Below are 24,634 nucleotides of genomic sequence, written 5' to 3'. Positions count from 1 at the left end.
GAAGCGTATGCACTCACTGATGTCTGGTAGCGCCCCCTACAATACAGGAAGGTATTACATGTTCTGTACACTTTACCTGTACCAGGGTTACCTGCTCCCCTGGACACCAGGTAAGGGCGACTCCATGTTACTTTTTTAGGACATTGCGTGTACTGTACAGGACCCTGAAGAAGCTCCTGTTCTCTACATAGACCAGTGCTTCCTAAGCATTGTGCCCCCAGCTGTTGCAAAACTACAACTCCCAGCATGCCCGGACAGTCAAAGGCTTGACAGGTACACGTCTTGATAAAGAGCTCAATCCGAGCTAGAAACGCGTTGAAAGTGCTTTTTATACCAACTTTTTATGTCTTTCCTGACGGAATAAAGATAACTTTTTATTGGGAGAAGCGCCTGGCTTTGGAGAAAATGTCTTCCTTTTTAATTGTCTGTTTTACTACTGCCTGCCGACCTCCTTGGATGATCGGGTTCTCCTGGGCTGCTGACCCACTATTGATGCGCTGTTGTAGATGTTATGCTCTGAGCATAACCAACTCTGGTGAGCACATATGTGTTGAATACTTTTCTTTTAATGTTTTTGATAATACACTAGGATCGTGCTCCTCTGTTCTTTTTGTCTCTTCAGTACACAGCTTGGGATATATGACCGGGTGAGTGCTCTGTTACTTTTTCTTCTGTTTGGTCATTTATTGGAGTAACTATATTTCACGTGAGCACCTCCTGAAATCCCGGTTTAAGTAACAGTTTGTCCTATTAATGGCTACCTAGCGAGCAGAAACAGTCAAATGTCCAGTGCTGATTCAAAACCTATTTTCTCTATTGATGTTTGAATATAATTCTATGTTTATTATTTAGACATGCGAGTATGTTTCTGGGAGCAATGTTATTGTTGGGGGGGGGGGGGGGGACAGTTTGAATTACAGATGATTTCAGGAGGCACAGCGTAGATTATAAGTAATTTCTGGGGGCACGGTGTATATATTAATTCATTTTGGGAGACACAGTGCGCAATATAATGCATACATATAGTCTAATATGACAAGGCTTGTTTTAGTATTGTGAGAAACTAACTATGTCTGGGCCTCTAAGTCTGCAGATGGGGGATGTAGCTGGAAGAAGTCATGGAGGTCTGAACAAGAAGAATTTAAAAGGAATCTGTTGTCTTTATATGCTAACAGTTGCAGACATAGTAGGATAGCTGTTAGGGTATAAAAGCAAACTGTGATGTTTCAGGAGCTGATGGTGGATGCCAAAATTCCCTTTTATTTCCTAAGCAAATGTCAAGGAGGCAGGGCAGAGTTGCTAAAGTGCCTTACCGCTTACACTTACCGCTAATGATGGGTAGCGTCAATCCTGGCACAACCTGTCATTAACCCTTTAGATGCCATAATCAATGATTATTGCAGTGTCTAAAAGGTATGAATGATAGATGCCGATTAGCTCCGCATGACCATGATCGCAGGGGGCCGATGAGCTAATATGGCAGTCGAGGGTTCGGCACCAATCACACTGTATAATGCTAAGCAATACTAATTACATATTAAAGTCCACTCAAGGAGACTTAAAAATGAAATTGCTTAGTAAATTAAAAAACATTTTTTTCTAAAAATTATATACGGTATATATATATATATATATATATCATTATGTCACTACTCCTCTTTTCCTTTATTTCATAAGCAATGCTGTTAATCTGATTCTAACTAGAAGATATCTGTAAACAAGGACCCTATATTTCTGAGTTCTATTAGACTCTACTATACAAATCGGGATTACACTGGGTTGTAGGGTAAGGAAACCACTTCACATAAATGTTATGACCATAGTAAAAAGGGCTTGACAATCCTGTCACCCGTTTCAGAGGTTTTCATTTAATCCTCATACCTTGACATCTTACACAATGTATACAGTGCAAAGAGTAGGGAGATGCCTTTCACTGTATACAAAAGGATTCAGATCCACTGTTGCTCTATAGTTCTGGCACAGTATTTCAGAGGCGGACCCCTTTAATCATACCCAAGGACTCATGGGGCTAGGAGATCTTTTGTGACTACACATCAGTTGAGAATAACCAAGAATTAGAATTTTTCGCCGTATAAGACGCACTTTTTCTTCCCCAAAACTGGTGGGGGAAAGTTGATGCGTTTTATACGGCAAATACACATTAAAACCCTGTCATATGGTGGTGGTCCCTGCGGCCATCAACGGCCGGGACCCGCGGCTAATACAGGACATCACCTGATGCCCTGTATTAACCCTTCAGATGCAGCGATCAAAGTTGACCGCCACGTCTGAAGTGAAAGTGAAACTAACCCGGCTGCTCAGTCGGTCTGTTCAGGACCGCCGCGGTGAAATCGCGGCATCCCGAACAGCTTACAGGACACTGGTAGGGACCTTACCTGCCTCTTCGGTGTCTGATCGGCGAATAACTGCTCCGTGGCGGGATCCCCTGCATGGCAGGCGCTCTCCGTTGTCATCACGTCGTCGCGCATGCCGTCCCATCATCCAATAGGAGCGGCGTGAGTAGCGACGTGATGTTGGTGACGGAGAGCGAGGATCCTGGGCAGCAGAGATGTTCCGGAGCGACGGGGACACCCCGGGGACGCGGCGACAGCGATGGAGGGAGACATCCAGGGCAGTGGTGAAAGGTCCGGAGCGGCGGGGACACGTGAGTATTACCTCCTATACCAGTGGTCTTCAACCTGCGGACCTCCAGATGTGGCAAAGCTACAACTCCCGGCATGCCCGGACAGCCAACGGCTGTCCGGGCATGCTGGGAGTTGTAGTTTTGCAACATCTGGAGGTCCGCAGGTTGAAGATCACTGTCCTATACTTTACATTGTATTTGGTTCAGAATCTTTTTTTTCTAGATTTTACTCCTTTAAAAATGGGTGCGTCTTATATGCCGGAGCGTCTTATACGGCGAAAAATACGGTACACATATTTACTAAAATCAGATACAAAATATGGTATTTAATTATCTAAACCTCAAATGTTTATCCATAAAAAAGTAGATTTACCAGAAGTAAATAAATTAAAATTGATATATTGGAAAAGAAAAAAGACTGACAAACTTTTCCCATCTTCACGTTGAAAATGATACATTTACACGTTTATCATGCGTTAACTGTAATAGTATAGTTAAAAGTGATTATTGCCTCATCCATCGAAGGGATATAAATTTCCGATCTTTTATAGATCTCGTGAAAGTACTAATGTGATTTATCTCCTTAAATGTCCATGCGGCATTTGTCCTTCGTTCGAAATGTTCGTTCTGAATGTTTATATTTAATTCTCCAAATGTTTACTCCGGGACTGCCCGGTTTGTTTTGTACTGTTAAAAAATACAATAAAAACCTATTCTTGAAAAAAAAAAAAAAAAAATGGCCATGCGGCTTTGGACATGTCTGTCAAACATATAGGAACATAAAAACGCATTTGTGTGAACAAAATAACAACTAGTACATTAGTAATCAGATATGACAAGCACAAAGTAGGCTGTTATGTCAGTAGCATGTCATTTCAAGGAATGTGGACATAATGGAACAGATCATAAATGGAAGATTATTGAACAGGTTGCCATACAGGGTAATCTCCCCACTCTTTGCACTTTATACATCGTGTAAGATGTAACATTATAATGATTAAAGAAAAAAAGTCTGAAAAGAGCAACAGTATCGTGAGTTAAGTCCTTTTTGCTATGGTCATAAAAATGATCTTAAGTGGTTTCCTTACCCTATAGGCCAGTCCCATTTAACGAAAAATAAAAAAATAAAATAAAACAACTATTATTGGCTATCGCCACGTGTAAAATTGTCTGAACTATTAAAATAAAATAATGAACGTGGTTAAGATTAAAAATAAAATTATAATAAACGCCAAAAATGGCCGCCTTTTGGTCACATCATCAGTAAACAATAAATTCCCCAAAAAGCTAAAACAGAACTTAATTTTATTTGTATTTACTCATCAAAATACTAAATCCAAAGGATCAGCCCAAAAATAATTATTCCAGAGAATCAATGGAGCAATTGATCTAGTAGATTAGGAAGTCAATAAACAGATTGAAGATGATGATAATAATAACACTACGGTGTTAGCAGAATATTACCGACAGGCCTCACCTCTTTAGTAATAGAAGGAATAGCTGATGCTTCGTCATAGTATTTCAGTGCAAGAGCTTTCTGTCCTAGGTCCTTGTAGCACTTTGATAAATGATGAAAAACAGCAAAAACAGTAAATATACAATAGTACAATGCTTAACAGCAGCAAACAAATTCCCAACCTGTTGTACTACAGCCCAGGGCTGCTCTATGGTGTATCTGCAATGTGGAATAAACACAAAGATGGGGCATGACATAATTATTTTTCTTGTGAATACTAAATGAAACGATTTATATATCATTTCATTTATGTTGGGGCACAGTATGGGTCCACAGCAGATTAAGGTATCCCCACAACACAGATGTATAAAACAGCAGTGGGCATGAGACCAAAGGGTAATGCCGCCTAAATGGGCTTCTTACCTTTGCCAGAAATACATAGTTGTATTTGGAGTAGCCAGGATGTATTTCTTCAGCCTTTAATAGAATTATTAAAATTTTATTTAACAGAAGAAAAAAATATATGCATAACAACAAAAGAAAAAATAAATAAAGTGATTCTTAGAGAAACTAAGGCTATTGACCACTTACAACCAATATTTACAGTTTGGTTCTTGGAATAAAACATTGATTGTCTTTCCTTAAAGGGGTACTCCACCCCTAGACATCATATCCCCTATCGAAAGGATAGGGGATAAGATGTCAGATCGCCGTGGTCCCGCTGCTGGGGCCTCCCGGGATCCCCGCTGCGGCACCCCGCTGTCATTACTGCACAGAGCGAATTCGCTCTGTGCGTAATGACGGGCGATACAGGGGACGGAGCAGCGAAACGTCATGGCTCCGCCCCTCGTGACATCACGGCCTGCCCCCTTAATACAAGTTTATGGCAGGGGCGTGAAGACCGCCACGCCCCCTCCCATAGACTCGTATTGAGGGGGCGGGCCGTGACATAACGATGCTCCGGCCCCTGTACTGCTCGTCATTACGGGGCTCCCCCGCAGCGGGACCGCAGCAATCTGACATCTTATCCCCTATCCTTTGGATAGGGGATAAGATGTCTAGGGGCGGAGTACCCCTTTAAAGGGGTTCTCCGGTGGAAAACTTTTTATTTTTAAATCAACTGGTGCCAGAAAGTTAAACAGATTTGTAAATTACTTCTATTAAAAAAAATTTCATCCTTCCAGTACTTATTAGCTGCTGAATACTACAAAGGAAATTATTTTCTTTTTGGAACACAGTGCTCTCTTCTGACATCTCTGTCCATTTTAGGAACTGTCCAGAGCAGCATATGTTTGCTATGGGGATTTTCTCCTACTCTGGACAGTTCTTAAAATGGACAGAGATGTCAGCAGAGAGCACTGTGCTCGAGATGTCAGCAGAGAGCTCTGTGTTCCAAAAAGAAAACAATTTCCTCTATAGTATTCAGCAGCTAATAAGTACTGGAAGGATTAAGATTTTTTAATAGAAGTAATGTACAAATCTCTTGCCTGAATGCCTGCCTGACACGCAACTCTGCTTTATGTCGTTTGAATAAAGAATAAGAAACTACGACCTTGGTGAGTGCCATCTGATTTTCTTTCTATAGGGAATAATTTACAAATCTGTTTAACTTTCTGGCACCAGTTGATTTTAAAAAAAAAATCCACCGGAGTACCCCTTTAAGAGAGGCCATTAAAGTGTAATCATTGGGCATCTGACTTCCAGGATGACCAAGGAAAAAAAGGGGCCACTTTGCTGGTACGCCCTTTCACGGCAGTACCAGACACGGGTCCATGAATAGGGTTGAGCAGTAGTATGAGAGAGCCAAATGGACAAGGACATCACATTGTTGGTTAATGCAGTGAAGAAGCGGTGGCCTTGCTAAATGGTGGAAGTTATCGGAGGTCATTATGACTATTTGTATTTTGATGGATGAATAAAAGGCATCCAGTGCACTGATTTAAAAGGCAGATTGCTAAGCACTGCGCTCCAGACTTTCCATAATAGGAATCTCGAAAGGATGCAGAATGGAGGACTGCAGAATTGGCGTCTGTGATCTTTGACCTTCACGCTAGGTAATGTTCTCACATGTATCTAAGACATTTATGAACACTCAGGAGGAAAGGGGCGTACGTAAAACTTAATAAAAAATAATAATCATTCCTTCATTTCTATAGCACCAACATATTCTGAAGCTCTGTACAGAGATTGTCATGATTCTCATCTGATCCTGTCCCTATGTTTTGGATATTCTTTTTAAAGACCTATATTTTCTTAAACATATTGCACAATTTGCACATTTCTAACACAATAAATACTACATAGGATTATTACCTTCATTTGTTGTGACTTCATTTAATATCAGTGAGAAATGTCACGTTCAGGTTGTTCATTGAATCCTAAATGAATTAGAAGCCTATAACATATTTCTTTCTTTCTTTATATATGTATAATTTACATTCGGCTACATGGTAGTGGGGTCACGACATATTGTTTGGTTGTGAACAACAAATAATGAAGGAAATATTGTCACCCAGTAGGGAAATAAAGACCAGCGTGTCATGACTATGAGCAGAAATGATCTTTACCATCAGCACATTTCAGCCTCTTTAAAAAGGGAACTATGCGTCGGTACAGTACAGTGTTTGGTAATCACTAGAATGTCTCTTGTGCCCTGTAAATGTCAGGAGAGGGAAACATAGGACAATACTTCTTCTTTAAGTCAATATTTGCAATTTTCAAGTCGGAAAGGTCAGATGAAGAATACATCTTATATACATATATTCTGGGAAATAGGCACTACATAACCTACAATGCATTCAGAAAGTCTTCAGACCCTTTGACTTTTTCACATTTTCTTATGTTGCGACCTTGTGCTTAAAGGGGTACTCCGCCCCTGACATCTTATCCCCTATCCAAGGATAGGGGATAAGATGTCTGATCACAGGGGGTCCCGCCGCTGGGGATACATGCGATTTCCCTGCTGCACTCAGCGCTCGTTTAGAGCAGTGTTTCCCAACCAGGGTGCCTCCAGCTGTCGCAAAACTACAACTCCCAGAATGCCCAGACAGCCGAAGGCTGTCTGGGCATTCTGGGAGTTGTAGTTTTGTGACAGCTGGAGGCACCCTGGTTGGGAAACACTGGTTTAGAGCATAGGGTGCTGCGTCGGAGGTTTGTGATTAGAGATAAGCGAACTTACAGTAAATTCGATTCGTCACGAACTTCTCGGCTCGGCAGTTGATGACTTTTCCTGCATAAATGAGTTCAGCTTTCAGGTGCTCCCGTGGGCTGGAAAAGGTGGATACAGTCCTAAGAGACTCTTTCCTAGGACTGTATCCACCTTTTCCAGCCCACCGGAGCACCGGAAAGCTGAACTAATTTATGCAGGATAAGGCGTCAACTGCCGAGCCGAGAAGTTCGTGAGGAATCGAATTTACTGTAAGTTCGCTCATCTCTATTTGTGATGTAACAGCCACGGCCCGCTTGTGATGTCACAGCCACGCTCCCTCAAAGCAAGTCTATGGAAGGGGGCGTGGCAGCCGCCACGCCCCCTCCCATAGACTTGCATTGAGGGGGCGCAGCCATGACGTCACAAGCCTCCACCCCACATTGCCAGTCATCTGGCACGGAGCGAAGTTGACTCCCTGCACCGGATGTCTGGGGTGCCGCAGCCGAGATCGCAGGGGTCTCTAGCAGCGAGACCCCCGCAATCAGACATCTTATCCCCTATCCTTTGGATAGGAGATAAGATGTCTAAGGGCGGAGTACCCCCTTTAAATCTGAAAAATGTCAAGTTACACTCAGTGCTTCATAATGAATGTGAAAACAGTCTCTTTGAAATGTTTGCAAACTTATTAATAAAAAAAATCTAAAGTATCGTAAGTATTCACACCATTTGCTATGACACTTAAAATTTTGCTCTAGGGTTCGCCCATTTCTCTTGATCATCTCTGAGATGTTTTTTTTTTTTTTTTAAACCTTGCTTGGGGTGACCTGTGGTAAATTCAGTGGATTAGACAGGATATGCAAAGCAAAACAGCAAAAACCAAGCCGTAAGGTGGAAAAAACTGCCTGTAGTGTTCGGAGACAGGATTGTATGGAGGCACAGATCTGAAGGATACAAAAACAAAGTTTGCCACCAAATAAAATGCCCTGCCTTCTTCTCATTTACAGTAAAGGATCACAAGAAAACAAGCTTTGAATATATACCTTAAGAAAATTCTGCAAGGCCTCTTGAACTGTTGAAGTGGGAGGAATTCCAAAGAGAGTAGCAGCAACCTTTCTCTCAATCCAGGACAACTGAGAAACCTAAGGAGACATCCATTATTAGGAGAGGAACTAGTGGGTTCAACATTATTAGAAGCACAGCTCAACGCTGCAGAGACACAATTCATTAGGGGCAAGTGGTATCATGAATTGTTTAAGGGGGCACAGTGGCATCATTATTTTGTTCAGAGCGCAGCATGTGACAACATTGAATTCAGAGGCACAGTGTGTGGCAGTATTGTATTCAACTCGAAAACACTTGGACAATCACCAATAAGGCCCAATCTGATTAAAACGTAACTTTTACTGCTACACTAGAAACACATTACAAAAAAGTGTGCACAAAATATAATATATATTACAAATATAGAAAAAATCACAATAAAATGTACAATTCCACATGGTGCATGTATTTTATTCAGGACACAGTATGTACAAGTTTTCTACTCTGTGTGTGGCATTATTATATGTAGAAAGCACAACATATGGCAGTATTATAAGGAGAGAGCACAGCATGTGGCAGTATTATATGGAAAGAGCACAGCAGGTGGCAGTATTATAAGGAGAGAGCACAGCATGTGGCAGTATTATATGTAGAAAGCACAACATATGGCAGCATTATAAGGAGAGAGCACAGCATGTGGCAGTATTATAAGGAGAGAGCACAGCATGTGGCAGTATTATATGTAGAAAGCACAACATATGGCAGTATTATAAGGAGAGAGCACAGCATGTGGCAGTATTATAAGGAGAGAGCACAGCATGTGGCAGTATTATATGGAGAGAGCACAGCATGTGGCAGTATTATATGGAGAGAGCACAGCATGTGGCAGTATTATATGTAGAAAGCACAACATATGGCAGTATTATAAGGAGAGAGCACAGCATGTGGCAGTATTATATGTAGAAAGCACAACATATGGCAGTATTATGAGGAGAGAGCACAGCATGTGGCAGTATTATAAGGAGAGAGCACAGCATGTGGCAGTATTATATGGAGAGAGCACAGCATGCGGCAGTATTATATGGAGAGAGCACAGCATGTGGCAGTATTATATGGAGAGAGGACATCATGTGGCAGTATTATATGTAGGAAGCACAGCATCAGCATGTGGAATTATTATATTTAGGAAGCACAGCATGTGGCAGTATTATATGTAGTAAGCAGTACTAGGTAGTAGTTGAGAAGTAGCTAGAAGTTTGCATGGCGGTGTAGGCTGAAGGAACAAGAAAAGCTAAGAGAATGACACTGATCAGAGAAGACATCACCTGTAAGTCTCTGGATGTAAATGTTTATTCTGTCCCTGACTGCATCTGATGAGTGCTGTAGTCCCTGTATGATCTGCAGTGAGATGATGAGACAGCTTTCTTTTTTGTGAAGTAACAGCTCCCAACAGAGCCTTAAAGGGGTACTCCACTGGAAAACATTTTCTTTTATATCAACTGGTGCCAGAAAGTTAAACAAATTTGTAAATTACTTCTATTAAAAAATCTTAATCCTTCCAGTACTTATCAGCCGCTGTATGCTACAGAGGAAGTTCTTTTCTTTTTTAGTTTCCTTTCAGTCTGACCACAGTGTTCACTGCTGACACCTCTGTCCATATCAGGAACTGTCCATAGCAGAATAGGTTTGCTATGGGGATTTGCTCCTACTCTGGACAGTTCCTAAAATGGACAGAAATGTCAGCAGAGAGCACTGTGGTAAAGCAGAAAGGAAATTCAAAAAGAAAATTTCCTCTGTAGTATACAGCAGTTGATAAATACTGGAAGGAATAAGATTTTTTTAATAGAAGTAATTTACAAATCTGTTTAACCCCTAAAGGACCAAGGACGTACCGGTACGTCCTTGGTCCTGCTCTTCTGATATAACGCGGGGTTACACAGTAACCCTGCGTCATATCACGGCCTCTAATAGCGCGCAGTGCCGATCGCGGCGCCGAGCGCTATTAACCCTTTAGTCGCGCGCTCAGAGCTGAGCCGCGCGGCTAAAAGTGAAAGTTCCCGGCTAGCTCAGTCGGGCTGTTCGGGATAGCCGCGGCTAATCGCGGCATCCCGAACAGCTGACAGGACAGCGGGAGGGCCCCTTCCTGCCTCCTCGCTGTCCGATCGCCGAATGACTGCTCAGTGCCTGAGATCCAGACATGAGCAGTCATGCGGCAGAATCGTTGATCACTGGTTTCTTATGAGAAACCAGTGATCAACATAGAAGATCAGTGTGTGCAGTGTTATAGGTCCCTATGGGACCTATAACACTGCAAAAAAAAGTGAAAAAAAAGTGAAGATCATTTAACTCCTCCCCTATTAAAAGTTTGAATCACCCCCCTTTTCCAATAAAAAAAAAAACAGTGTAAATAAAAATAAAAATAAACATATATGGTATCACCGCGTGTTGAAATGTCCGAATTATAAAAATATATAATTAATTAAACCGCTCGGTCAATGGCGTGAGCGCAAAAAAATTCCAAAGTCCAAAATAGTGCATTTTTGGTCACTTTTTATATCATTTAAAAATGAATAAAAAGCGATCAATAAGTCCTATCAATGCAAAAATGGTACCGTTAAAAACTTCAGATCACGGCGCAAAAAATGAGCCCTCATACCGCCCCATACACGGAAAAATAAAAAAGTTATAGGGGTCAGAAAATGACAATTTTAAACGTATTAATTTTCCTGCATGTAGTTATGATTTTTTCCAGAAGTCCGACAAAATCAAACCTATATAAGTAGGGGATCATTTTAATCGTATGGACCTACAGAATAAATATCAGGTGTCAATTTTACCGAAAAATGTACTACGTAGAAACGGAAGCCCCCAAAAGTTACAAAACAGCGGTTTTTTTTCAATTTTGTCGCACAATGATTTTTTTTCCCGCTTCACCGTAGATTTTTGGGCAAAATGACTGACGTCATTACAAAGTAGAATTGGTGGCGCAAAAAATAAGCCATCATATGGATTTTTAGGTGCAAATTTGAAAGAGTTACGATTTTTTAAAGGTAAGGAGCAAAAAACGAAAATGCAAAAACGGAAAAAACCCCGGTCCTTAACCCCTTAAGGACCAAGGACGTACCGGTACGTCCTTGGTCCTGCTCTTCCGATATAACGCGGGGTTACACAGTAACCCCGCGTCATATCATGGCGGGCCCGGCGTCATAGTGAAGCCGGGACCCGCCTCTAATAGCGCGCAGCGCCGATCGCGGCGCCGCGCGCTATTAACCCTTTAGCCGCGCGCTCAAAGCTGAGCCGCGCGGCTAAAAGTGAAAGTGAAAGTTCCCGGCTAGCTCAGTCGAGCTGTTCGGGATAGCCGCGGCTAATCGCGGCATCCCGAACAGCTGACAGGACAGCGGGAGGGCCCCTACCTGCCTCCTCGCTGTCCGATCGCCGAATGACTGCTCAGTGCCTGAGATCCAGGCATGAGCAGTCATCCGGCAGAATCGTTGATCACTGGTTTCTTATGAGAAACCAGTGATCAACATAGAAGATCAGTGTGTGCAGTGTTATAGGTCCCTATGGGACCTATAACACTGCAAAAAAAAAGTGAAAAAAAAAAGTGAATAAAGATCATTTAACTCCTCCCCTATTAAAAGTTTGAATCACCCCCCTTTTCCAATAAAAAAAAAAACACAGTGTAAATAAAAATAAAAATAAACATATGTGGTATCACCGCGTGCGGAAATGTCCGAATTATAAAAATATATCATTAATTAAACCGCTCGGTCAATGGCGTGCGCGCAAAAAAATTCCAAAGTCCAAAATAGTGCATTTTTGGTCACTTTTTATATCATTTAAAAATGAATAAAAAGTGATCAATAAGTCCTATCAATGCAAAAATGGTACCGTTAAAAACTTCAGATCACGGCGCAAAAAATGAGCCCTCATACCGCCCCATACACGGAAAAATAAAAAAGTTATAGGGGTCAGAAGATGACAATTTTAAACGTATAAATTTTCCTGCATGTAGTTATGATTTTTTCCAGAAGTCCGACAAAATCAAACCTATATAAGTAGGGTATCATTTTAATCGTATGGACCTACAGAATACATATCAGGTGTCATTTTTACCGAAAAATGTACTACGTAGAAACGGAAGCCCCCAAAAGTTACAAAACAGCGTTTTTTTTTCAATTTTGTCGCACAATGATTTTTTTTCCCGCTTCACCATAGATTTTTGGGCAAAATGACTGACGTCATTACAAAGTAGAATTGGTGGCGCAAAAAATAAGCCATCATATGGATTTTTAGGTGTAAATTTGAAAGAGTTATGATTTTTTAAAGGCAAGGAGCAAAAAACGAAAATGCAAAAACGGAAAAACCTCCGGTCCTTAAGGGGTTAAGGGGTTAACTTTCTGGCACCTGTAGATTTAAAAGTAAATGTTTTCCAGTGGAGTACCCTTCACAATTGTTCAAGTCCTGCTGGGAGCTGTAGATATACATGATATGCACTTGCAAGGTTGCATGCTTTACCCGGAGACTTATTACTAGGGTAATACCACTCTTCTGCCTCAGTCAGCGTCGTAGACAACCAGAGATTCATGGCAGGCCATAGCTGGTGTAATGAAGAAAACATTGTGCCCCTGTAGCCAAGTAACCCACCGGCGGAAGTAAAAATAAGTTGCCAAGCTGATCATTTGTACCAGTGCCAATAAGCTTTTAGCTACGGCCCTGTCACCACCAGTTTTATTTCAGTAGGCAACTAAAAACGTGCCATAAAAGCAAAGCTGTCTATTGCATCCCTGTCTGATACAGTGACTTACAGGGTTCTAAGCTGCAGTCATCATCCATGAACTACCATTTTGGGCTACTCTCCTGGCAACACTTTAAGCTAATCAAAGGGCAAAAAGAGTGTCCAAGTCCAAAAGAAACTGCTGAGAAGTTTCTCTCTTAGGGTGCGTTCACACTAAAGAATTGCCACGGAATTCTGCAGGATGAATTCCGCGGTTTGAACTTAACATTAGTGTGAATGGGTTTCCACGAGACCCGTTCGCACAGCGGAATTTCAGCGGCGGACAATTCCGCCGCTGAAATTGTTCTGCGCAAAGAAAGAACATGTTCATTCTTTGCACAGATTCCGTGATTCCTTACTTTTTCTAATTTTGTTTTCCATTTTGGTGTCTTCAGAACCAATTACCAGGTTTCCATAGAGTTATGGTCTCAACATACAATGGTTTCAACATACAATGGTCGTCCTGGAACCAATATTGTAACTTGAGGGACCACTGTACACCCATTTTTACTTTCAGTGTTTGAAGACCTGTTCATCTGACATGCTGATCTATTTCATACTATGTACATAGTGAATGCATGGTCTCCAGTGTACTTCAGTGTAAGTACCCACACACATCCATTTCACATGTTATTGTACAATAAACTATCAATCTTATCCTTGGAATTGTTTAACTACTGACTGTTATAATATGAATGATAAATGAAAAGTCAGGTAAGAAAAGAAAACATAAATATATGCTACTGAGATCATGGTGGAGCAAAGTCCAACACTTTATCAAACCTACTAATAACTTGTGTTTAGAAGAATGTAGAAATAAGTACATACAGATGGGTGGCATGATGGAGGAAAGAAACTGCAATAATGTAGAAACAGCATAATGCAAAAAATATACCTAAAATATTCATCACACAACTTAAAGGGGTATTCCAGGATTTTTTTTTATTTGACTATGCTACAGCGGCTGTAAAGTTAGTGTAGTTCATAATATAGTGTCTGTACCTGTGTGTGACGGTTTTCTCACAATTCTTCTGTGATTTTCACCTCAATATTTATTTTTACCAGTATACAAAATGACGGCTGTCTCGGATTTTTCCCAGCTTGCAATGCGGCCGAGACCTGACTCACTAGTCAGCTGATGACAGGGAGCCTGTCTGCTTCAATGGGTGGAGGGATCAACTGCAACTAATGCAACAGCTGTAGGCACCCTGATTGAAAACCACACTGATTTGAATGGATGCAAATCATTTATGTTTCAATGGGTGGGGTGGCTGATGTGCGGGAGGGAGGAAGATGGAACTGAGGGATTTGTAGTCAAAAAAAGAAAAGTCAAACAGGAAATACAAGTTCACAAAAAGCTAGCCACAGTGTTATGGTAATCTCACAACATAGCCATTTATCCCCAAGACAAGCGCAGATCGTTCCTAAGTATGTCCATTACTGTCTGCCAGGTACATACTAAAATAACCATATGCCCCTTTAAGTCTATAAGAAGCCCCTTTTCAAATGAAGTGGCTCAAAGTATTTCTGATTCCACTGGGGGAAGTTAAAGGAGTTACCCAGGAAAAGGAAACAGAACAGAGTTCTTTAATAAATAGCACCACAAGTGTCCTCAGGTTGTGTGTGGTATTACAACTTAGCTCTCTTCAGTTCAATGGAAATAAACTGCAATACCACACACAACCAAAGGACAGGTGTGGTGCTGTTTTTTGGACAAACCAGTTCTGTTTTTTGTTTTTGCTTTGATATAACCCCTTTAAGTTTCATTACACATTTCTGCTGCAGAGAAGGTGTGATATTAGATTCAGTGTCACTTACTGAACATCACTGAACTTGTCTGGGTGCTGCCAAAAAAATCCCCAAAGATAAATCCTTAGTGTAAAAGCCAACAATACATTTAGGGGACAACCCCTTCCTTAGAATCAAAAAAGAGGGGGTAGCTTCCAAAATGTGTTACAGCATTTTATGGACTTTTAGGCAGCTTTCACACTATAGAAAGGCCCATTAAAGATCCATTATAATGACCCGTTAAAACCATTAAAAACGTCCGTTACAAAATCCCATTATAGTCTATGGAATTTTTACATTACCCATTTTAACCCATCATAGCCTGTTATTAATAACGGACGTTATTTTGTGACGGGAGAAAGTAACGGGGGAAATATTGCATGCACTATTTCTTCTATTCTTTCTCCTAATGTAAAAATTATAATGGGATTTTGTAACGGATGTTTTTAATGGTTTTGTTAAAGGGTCATTAGAACGGATCTTTATTGGGCCTTTCTATAGTGTGAAAGCAGTCATTTGGAGAATTATTGGCAGCACTGGTACAAATGCCTTTTTCTTCACCCTACTGTTACTGTACCGGGTACAGTTCTGGCCATCCTTGGTCAGCATCTTCACGACTTGGCAGCTTTACTTCATGCCAAAAATACTCCATTATGTGGATAATAGGCACATTTAAAATAAATCTAAACTGAGAGTCCAATTTCCACTAGTAAAAATGTAACCGTTACAAATCCCACGTATCAACAATATCACACATGGTGCCGCCCTCCTGTCTGTTTCTTTATTTCCAGCTCAAGTAAATAAAAGTATTAAACATTTCTTTAAGATTACAATCACCACCAAGAAAATGAAGGACGGAGCACTCACCCGGTTCGTATCCTGGATATGCAGCTCAACACCAACGGGGTATGTGTCTTCGGCAGGGAGGCGGTAGATGGAACGGGGGAGCTCAGATGCCGGCCACGGACCGTATCACACCAAACAGCGCTTCATACGGTCTGACGAAGTGCCATTTGGTGTGATACGGTCCGTGGCCGGCATCTGAGCTCCCCCCGTTCCATCTACCACCTCCCTGCCGAAGACGCATACCCCGTCTGTGTTGAGCTGCATATCCAGGATACGAACGGGGTGAGTGCTCCGTCCTTCATTTTCTAGGTGGTGATTGTATTTGGAATTTTCTTTATATTCATGAAGCACCTCCCGCACTCCTGTCCAGTAATAGTATGTTCCATTATCAGTAATCCATAGAATTTAGCAGCGTGGTGTCCAGTGCCAATTCATCATTCTCCAATTTTTTCTTAGTGTTATATGTATTTCTTTAAGATTCCTATCGCCATTAGGCCATGTTCACTAGTGATGAGCGGCAGAGGCCATATTCGAATTACCGATATTTCACGAGTATATAAACAAATATTCGTCCTATGTTTGCAAAATTAGCATATTCGCTATGTTCGTGCACTTTTTTTTCATGTGAAAATTCGTAATGAAATTCGCATAGGGCGCATGCGCGATTATATATTCACCTGAAAGAAGGGAGGGATCAGTGTCCTCTGGAAGTGCCGATATTTGCGAATATTTGCATATTCGCATATACGAAATATTCGCTATTCACACAGACTATAAATAATACTGGAGCCTTCTTTTGACCACAAGCTGGAAGCAGGGAGGGATCACTTTTTTTTTTTTTTACACAGCACACATCATTATTGTGATGTGTACTGTGAAAAAATATATTCGTCATAACAAATATATATCGCTATATTCTAAATATTTGCGAAATTGAGAAGTGCTGATATTCGCATAAAAAATGAGCATTTCAAATATTCGTGCTCATATTGCAGTAAAAATTCGCATTTTGAATATTCGCGCTCATATTGCAGTAACAATTTGCATTTCGAATATTCGCACTCAACATTAAATGTTCACATGACAGAATTTCTGAGCGGAATCTTTACGGAAAAAAATCTGCTGCAGCAGAGTCCCATTGATTACAATGGGATTTTGCTGCACTGTGCACATGGTGGAATTTCTGCTGCGTAAATCCCGATTTCTATTGAGACGGCGCATTTTAGAGTGATCCTAGTGGCAGCTGAAAATGCAGTTTTCCGGTTGGACATTCTGCACATTTGTGAACATAGCTTTAGGAAGCAAAACTATGCTTTCTTGCAAAGAGAGTTCATAATGCTAGGTAACTACAGTCATGGCCTTAAATGTTGGCACCCATAACATTTTTCTAGAAAATTAAGTATTTCTCACAGAAAAGGATTGCAGTAACACATGTTTTACTATACACATGTTTCTTACCTTTGTGTGTATTGGAACCATACCAAAAAAAAGGCAGGCAAAAAAGTAAATTGGACATAATGTCACACCAAACTCCAAAAATGGGCTGGACAAAATTATTGGGACCCGTAACTTAATATCTGGTTGCACACCCTTTGGAAAATATAACTGAAATCAGTCACTTCCTATAACCATCAATAAGCTTCTTACACCTCTCAGCCGGAATGTTGGACCACTCTTCCTTTGCAAACTGCTCCAGGTCTCTCTTATTGGAAGAGCACTATTTTCCCAACAGCAATTTGAAGATCTCTCCACAGGTGTTCAATGGGATTTAGATCTGGACTCATTGCTGCCACTTTAGAACTCTCCAGCTCTTTGTTGCCATCCATTTCTGGGTGATTATTGATGTATGTTTGGGGTTTGCGACCCAAAATCCATTGGTAATCCTCAGCTTTCATGATGCCTTGCACATATTCAAGGCACCCAGTGCCAGAGGAAACAGAACAACCCCAAAACATCATTGAACCTCCACCATATTTCACTGTAAGCACTGTGTTCTTTTCTTTGTAGGCCTAATTCCATTTTCAGTAAACAGTAGAATGATGTGCTTTACCAAAAAGCTCTCTCATGGTCTCATCTGTCCACAAGACTTTTTCCCAGAAGGATTTTGGCTTACTCGAGTTAATTTTGGCAAAATGTAGTCTTGTTTTTTTATGTCTCTGTGTCAGCAGTGGGATCCTCCTGGGTCTCCTGCCATAGCGTTTCATTTCATTTAAATGTTGACAGATAGTTTGTGCCGACACTGATGCTCCCTGAGCCTGCAGGACAGATTGAATATCTGTGCAACTTGTTTGGGGCTGCTTATCCACCATCCGGACTATCCTGAGTTGACACCTTTCATCAATTTTTATTTTCCGTCCACGCCCAGGGAGATTAGCTACAGTGCCATGGGTTGCAAACTTCTTGTTAATGTTGCGCACTGTGGACAAAGGCAAATCTAGATCTCTGGAGATGGACTTGTAACCTTGAGATTGTTGATATTTTTCCACAAATATGGTTCTCAAGTCCTCAGACAGTTCTCTTCTCCTCTTTTTGTTGTCCATGCTTAGTGTGGCACACACAGACACAATGTAAAGACTAAGTAAACTTCTCTCATTTTTATTTGCTTTCAGGTGTGATTTAAAGGAGCATCACATGCTTGAAACAATCTTATTTTTCCACAATTTTGGAAGGGTGCCAGTAATTTTGTCCAGCCCATTTTTGGAATTTGATGTGACATTATGTCCAATTTGCTTTTTTTTTCTCCTTTTTTGGTTTAGTTCCAATACACACAAAGGGAATAAACACGTGTATAGCAAAACATGTGTTACTGCAATCCTTTTCTGTGAGAAATAATTCATTTTCTAGAAAATTTTCGGGGGTACCAACATTTACGGCCATGACTGTGTGTTATAAAGCATGATTGTTCCAATTTCCATTTCAGTAACAACTACAAGGGCTATAATACACAATAGGAGTAATGTTTAGCAAACTCTTCATACAAGAGCCCAGAACTGAATTTTGTTATCTGCTTACAACAGTGTTTCCCAACCATGGTGCCTCCAGCTGTTGCAAAACTATAACTCCCAGCATGCCTGGACAGCCCCTGGATGGGAAACACTGGGTTACACAAAATCCTACTAAGCTTGGGGCTTTTGAGTAAAACATTCATTTTTCTGTCACTTCTGGACAAATAAACGGTAACATCTGTGTATTTAACCCAATGTAAATATAATAAATCACACACGATTGTATGTAGCACCTCAATAAATTTACAAAAAAAAGTGAAAAATCGCAACAAAAGTAGATACAATACAGGAAACAACTGCTGCAACCTGGAGGAAAGAAAACAGATTGATGTCATCCAAAGCTAAATCTCATACATTTTAAGTGAAGAACACTAAATAAACAGGACAGAATCCCTCAGGATGAAGTCTGGGTGCGTCGTTGATATTTCAATGAGCTATACACACAGACACGAGGTTTCCTGCCTAACAATACTTCTCCAGACATGACGTTTTTTGATTTCTTTCCAATCAACGCTCCATACAAAAACTATCTATCCAAGGATTAAGGAGCTGAGTACTTCAAGTAAATCCATGGACTTATGTAGACTGTAAACATTGTTTCTTAGGAGTTACACATGACCAGCAATTTACCTTCTAGGCCAATGCGGTAATGAAGAAAGAATTAAAGGGAATCTATCATCATGATCATGGTGTCCTAACCGCAGGCAGCATGATCTGGCGACAGGTGCCATGCCTCATTCTACAGAACTAGGTTTTACTTTAAAGTACGGAGTTAGGGGTGAAGGCAAATATAGTGTGCTGGGTGGGGGAAACCAGAGGTGAGATCTATTCTCATTTGTCGTTTTATCAGGTTAGGGCTGGGTGGTATACCGGTTCATACCAAATACCGAATTTTTGGGCTGCACGATATGAATTTTTCCCATTCCGCAATACCGGTTTGGCCCCTCCACCTTGGGAATCAATTATCAGCCCAGCGCAGCGCTGTCCCCACATCGGGGAACTAATCATACGTGACCCGCCAGCGCCGTTCTACTCCCACCACCAAATCATGTGACCCGCCAGCGCTCTTCTGCTTCCCCCCAATTAATTATCAGCCCAGCGGGGTACTACTCACATATGTCACCTGCAAACACTGCCCTCCTCCTCTTTGTTGGGGGCCGCCGGTGCTGGAACTGCCTGTACACCAGTGGTCTCCAACCTGCGGGCATGCTGGGAGTTGTAGTTTTGCCACAGCTGGAAGTCCGCAGGTTTGAGACCACTGCTGTATGCTGTATCCCTATGCCCGGGCTGCAAAAGATAAAGAAAATCAACTTGAACTTACCTACGTCGGCCTTACGCTGGGGACTGGAACGTCGGACAGCCGTCAGCCTATCACCGGCCGCAGCGATGTCCCACCCCGGCCAGTGATAAGCTGAGCCCACTGTCATGCAAGAAGCCGGCTTGGCTGTCCGGGCATGCTGGGAGTTGTAGTTTTGCAACATCTGGGGGTCCGCAGGTTGGAGACCACTGGCGCTCCGGCGGCCCCCAACAAAGAGGAGGAGGGCAGTGCTTGCGGGTGACATATGTGAGTAGTACCCCGCTGGGCTGATAATTGGGGGGGAGCAGTACAGCGCTGGCAGGTAACATGATTTGGGGGGGGAGCAGAAGAGCGCTCGCGGGTCACATGATTTGGGGGGGGGGGTGAAAGAAATACCGTTATATATACAGTGGAACCGCCATAAGTTACAAAAATACCGTGATACACATATTTGGTCATACCGCCCAGCTCTATATCAGGTCTTTGCAAAAAGCACACAGTCTGGGGTGTTTTGTGCAAAAATTGCTGAAAAAAGGCAACACAAGCCAATACATCCCAGAAGAACTGCTACTTTTATGGCATTTTAAGCCAAGTAAGAGTCGATCTAAACTTACAGTAGACCATATAAGAATGTGGCAGATTTATGAAACAGCTTGAACCAACGTGATAGCACATTCTTCTTAGCCTATGATTACACAGCGGAATTTCGCTCAGAAATTCTTCTGCAGCAGAGTCCTATTGATTTCAATGGGATTCTGCTGCACTGTGAACAAGGTGGAAGTACCTGCCATGGAAATCCCAATTCCAGCATTTCCTGCCACAGAAATTCAGATTCAGTCATGTCTATTCTTTCTATTGATTTCACTTGGAAATGCATTGTCGTCTATGAGAGGGCGCATTTCCAAAAAGTCCAAAAAGACATTCCGCACATTTCCAGCTTTGTAAATATGGCCTCAAACTGTCTAGTCTAAGTTTATACTGTAAGAATTAAGCTGCCTATACAACTGCTACTAAAGATGGTAAACCTGCTGCCGGTGGGTTTGGCATGCTGTCTAAGATGTGTGGCAGCCTAGTCTAAGTTTACACTTTTAGAATTAAGGTCCCCATACATTTTCTACTAAAGTTGGGGAACCTGCTGCCGGTGGGTTTGTCAGTAGAGAGAAGTCAGGTGTTTTGGATCTTTAATGACCGCCCTTGCATTTAGGAAGACATAAGCCGCAAGAGAAATCTGTCTGCTGTTTACCTCTCTCTATAAAGAAGCTAAGCTGACTGTTCACAAGTATGAGGACAACAGTTTTAGTAAATCGGGGCCAATGTAGCAAGAAGATAGGAAAGCAGAGTTGGAGATTTGTATAATGTTTAATTTTCTTGTTTCTAGGGATTCTGTTTTGCCTATTAGCTGCTGTATCAAATAATATTGAAGTCATACCCTACCCAATGTAGGTCTCTATCAATAGTGATTCTGTTGTTTCCTGATATGTAGTCTTTTATTAACAGATATAAACTGGACTACTAGAGGATTCCTCAATGGCTCTCAAATAACCCTTTAATACTTATCAGTGGTATATGGCCTACAAGCAGTGACCGCAGCACCGTGTACAATCATTGGCACTCATGCCCTTTAACAGTCTAACACTCTTTACAAATCTGTAATATGCAGTGACTAGCTGATTCCACCCGAAATGAGCTTTGAATAGTTACTTTTGTAAAGTACTGGTAGAGCATCACCCAAAACACATGCATGCTGAGCAAGCATTTGCTTTCAAAGGAAAGGGTGTGGGGTAAGCTGCCGTCAGATTCCTATTAGCAGTAGATTGTCTTCTTTTGAACAAAAAGCCAAGAAGTTGAAAATTATCTAACATCTAATGTTCTGAAGATTCAGGGGCCAACCTTAAATCAGCAGGTTTATCAAAGATTCCTTAGCTCGTGTGTTGTAGCTAAAAAATATATATTCGCCATCATCTTCTGTGGTGTTAAGGCAGGAAAAACGTGTAGGTTAGCATGGCAACCGGTGAACCTGGAACCAGAGTCACTTTGAACGTTCAATGAAAGTAAAATGTCCAGTCATCATAAATATTCTTGAAGGCCAGCTATCGCCAAAAGACAAAAGTTTAGCAGAAGAAATGGTGCATATTGGGTGCATGTGCATATTCAGGGAAAATATGCTTTTTCAACCATAAAAATGATACTTTCTAATACTTAATTTTATGTCAAGTCCTAAGATTGATAGAAATATAACTATAATTAGATCATTATTTGACAAAGTCCACTCAATGTGACAGAATGTGGCCACCAAACCTTATTCCTCTATGCAGAGATATATAAAGCTACTAACAGCATAACCGTAAATGCTTAGCGGGATGAATCATGAAGTTCAAGTCCCGTACATGTGAGTCAGCGATCTAGTAGGTGTCAGGGTGTGAGGCAGACACATCTTTTTCCCCTCAACAAAAAATACAGGCATTTATTTTTAGTTTCTTGCACATGATTTTTGCAGCCTATAAAAGTGAACTGTATTAGTCACAGCAAGAATGACTTATTACTAAGATTTTGACAGAAAGTAGCAAAATAATAAGAAAAGAAAGCGCAAATTCCTTGTGTGTGCCTGGAAATTAAATTATTATTCCCTTTCATGCCCTATATATGGGGGATCTCTCCTCCTAATCTCAGACAAGGCAACAGGATATGCCTAACAACCCCTTTCTCTGCCACCAGACCATAAATAACAGAGGACTGATACCCTCTGACTTCGTGCCTCTGATATATGTCTCAGGGACAATTGGCAAATGGAGACGGCCTTACAAAATGCCTTAAAAATGTGAAATGCAGCTATTTCACTAGGGTTAAAATAGGTTTCTGCCATTAAAGCTATCGTTTTGCAGGGGAGATACCCTGATCTTACGATGGCTCCTATAAAGGTATGCCTTGTGAACCCACGGGCAGCATGAAACAGTGACAGACTTTAATACAATGGTAAATGATTGGTTGGAAACTGCTTTCTTTCAGAGGAATCATAGTTATAAAACTGGCCAGGAATGACCACCAAGTCCCCTGGGTGGTCCCATGTGGCTTCACTCCCACCCTCTAGCCTTGTTTGATAGATCTTTCTATACCTAAATAAGGAAAGCTCTACAAACCCAAGCTGGGAAGAAGCCGTCAAGAACCAACCAGAAGTCTTTTAACCCCTTAAGGACTCAGCCCATTTGGACCTTAAGGACTCAATTTTATTTTTACGCTTTCATTTTTTCAAAAATCATAACTCTTTTATATTTTCATCCACAGACTAGTATGAGGGCTTGTTTTTTGCGAGACCAGTTGTCCGTTGTAATGCCATCACTCACTTTACCATAAAATGTACGGCACAACCAAAAAAATACTATTTGTGTGGGGGAAATGAAAAAGAAAACCACAATTTTGTTAATTTTGGAAGGTTTAGTTTTCACTCCGTACAATTTATGGTAAAATTGATACGTGTTCTTTACTCTCTGGGTCAATACGATTAAAATGATACCCATGATTATACACTTTTGTATTACTGTTACGCTTAAAAAAAATTGCAAACTTTTTAACTAAATTAAGGTGGGTTCACACTACGTTTTGTCCCATACGGGAGCGCATACGGCAGGGGGGAGCTAAAACCTCGCGCTCTCGTACGTCACCGTATGCGCTCCCGTATGTCATTCATTTCAATGAGCCGGCCGGAGTGAAACGTTCGGTCCGGTCGGCTCATTTTTGCGCCGTATGCGCTTTTACAACCGGACCTAAAACTGTGGTCAACCATGGTTTTAGGTCCGGTTGTAAAAGCGCATACGGCGCAAAAATGAGCCGACTGGACCGAACATTTCACTCCGGCCGGCTCATTGAAACGAATGACATACGGGAGCGCATACGGTGACAAACGGGAGCGCGAGGTTTTAGCTCCCCCCTGCCGTATGCGCTCCCGTATGGGACAAAACGTAGTGTGAACCCAGCCTTAGTACGTTTAAAATCCCCCTATTTTGAAGACCTATAACTTTTTTATTTTTCCGTATAAGCGACGGTATGAGGGCTCATTTTTTGCGCCGTGATCTGTACTTTTTACTAATACCATATTTGCTTATTCAAAACTTATTACATTTTTTATTCATTTTTTTGGAATAAAAAAGCAGCTATTTTGGCCTTTTTTTTTTTTTTACGTTCACCGTACGGGATCATTTACATTTTATTTTAATAGTACGGATATTTACCCACGCAGCGATACCAAATATGTATATAAAATCTTTTTTTTTTTTACACTTTTTGGGGGTAAAATCGGGAAAATGGGACAATTTACGTTTTTATTGGGGGAGGGGGTTTTTCAAATTTTTTTACTTTTATTTTTACACTTTAATAGTCCCCATAGGGGACTATTTATAGCAACCATTCGATTGCTAATCCTGTTCAGTGCTATGTATAGGACACAGCACTGATCAGGGTTATCGGTCATCTTCTGCTCTGGTCTGCGGGAAGGCAGATCAGAGCAGAAGACTCCCGGAAGACAGCGGAGGCAGGTGAGGGGACCTCCGTCTGCCGTGCAGGATGATCGGATCGCCGCGGATGATCCGATCATCCTGTTAAGTAACCGTGATGCTGCAGATGTCGTGATCTGTATTG

At 41.4% G+C, this 24,634-nt stretch overlaps 1 protein-coding gene across 8 annotated transcripts in view; it reads right to left on the bottom strand.

Annotated features, from left to right (window-relative positions):
• RMDN2 (regulator of microtubule dynamics 2) overlaps window positions 1-24,634 on the bottom strand; it is a 211,024-nt gene that overhangs the window by 5,461 nt on the left and 180,929 nt on the right. For 7 of the 8 annotated variants that reach the window (XR_008891506.1, XM_056567519.1, XM_056567523.1 and 4 more), the window contains 3 exons: window positions 8,289-8,387; window positions 4,524-4,577; window positions 4,122-4,202 (listed from right to left, as the gene is read on the bottom strand). Coding sequence is in view for 6 of the 8 variants with exons in the window: in XM_056567519.1 (XP_056423494.1) it covers window positions 4,122-4,202; window positions 4,524-4,577; window positions 8,289-8,387 (234 nt within the window). In the remaining 2 variants the exon portion in view is untranslated. Of the gene's footprint in view, window positions 1-4,121; window positions 4,203-4,523; window positions 4,578-6,413; window positions 6,479-8,288; window positions 8,388-24,634 lie in introns of those variants that run through there. The other variant, XR_008891507.1, reaches the window with a different exon arrangement.

This window comes from Hyla sarda, chromosome 3 (assembly GCF_029499605.1).
Source record: "Hyla sarda isolate aHylSar1 chromosome 3, aHylSar1.hap1, whole genome shotgun sequence".
Classification (NCBI taxonomy): Eukaryota; Metazoa; Chordata; class Amphibia; order Anura; family Hylidae; genus Hyla; species Hyla sarda.
The sequence above is the reverse complement of the archived record's forward strand: the minus strand, read 5'-3'. Positions and strand labels throughout refer to the sequence as shown.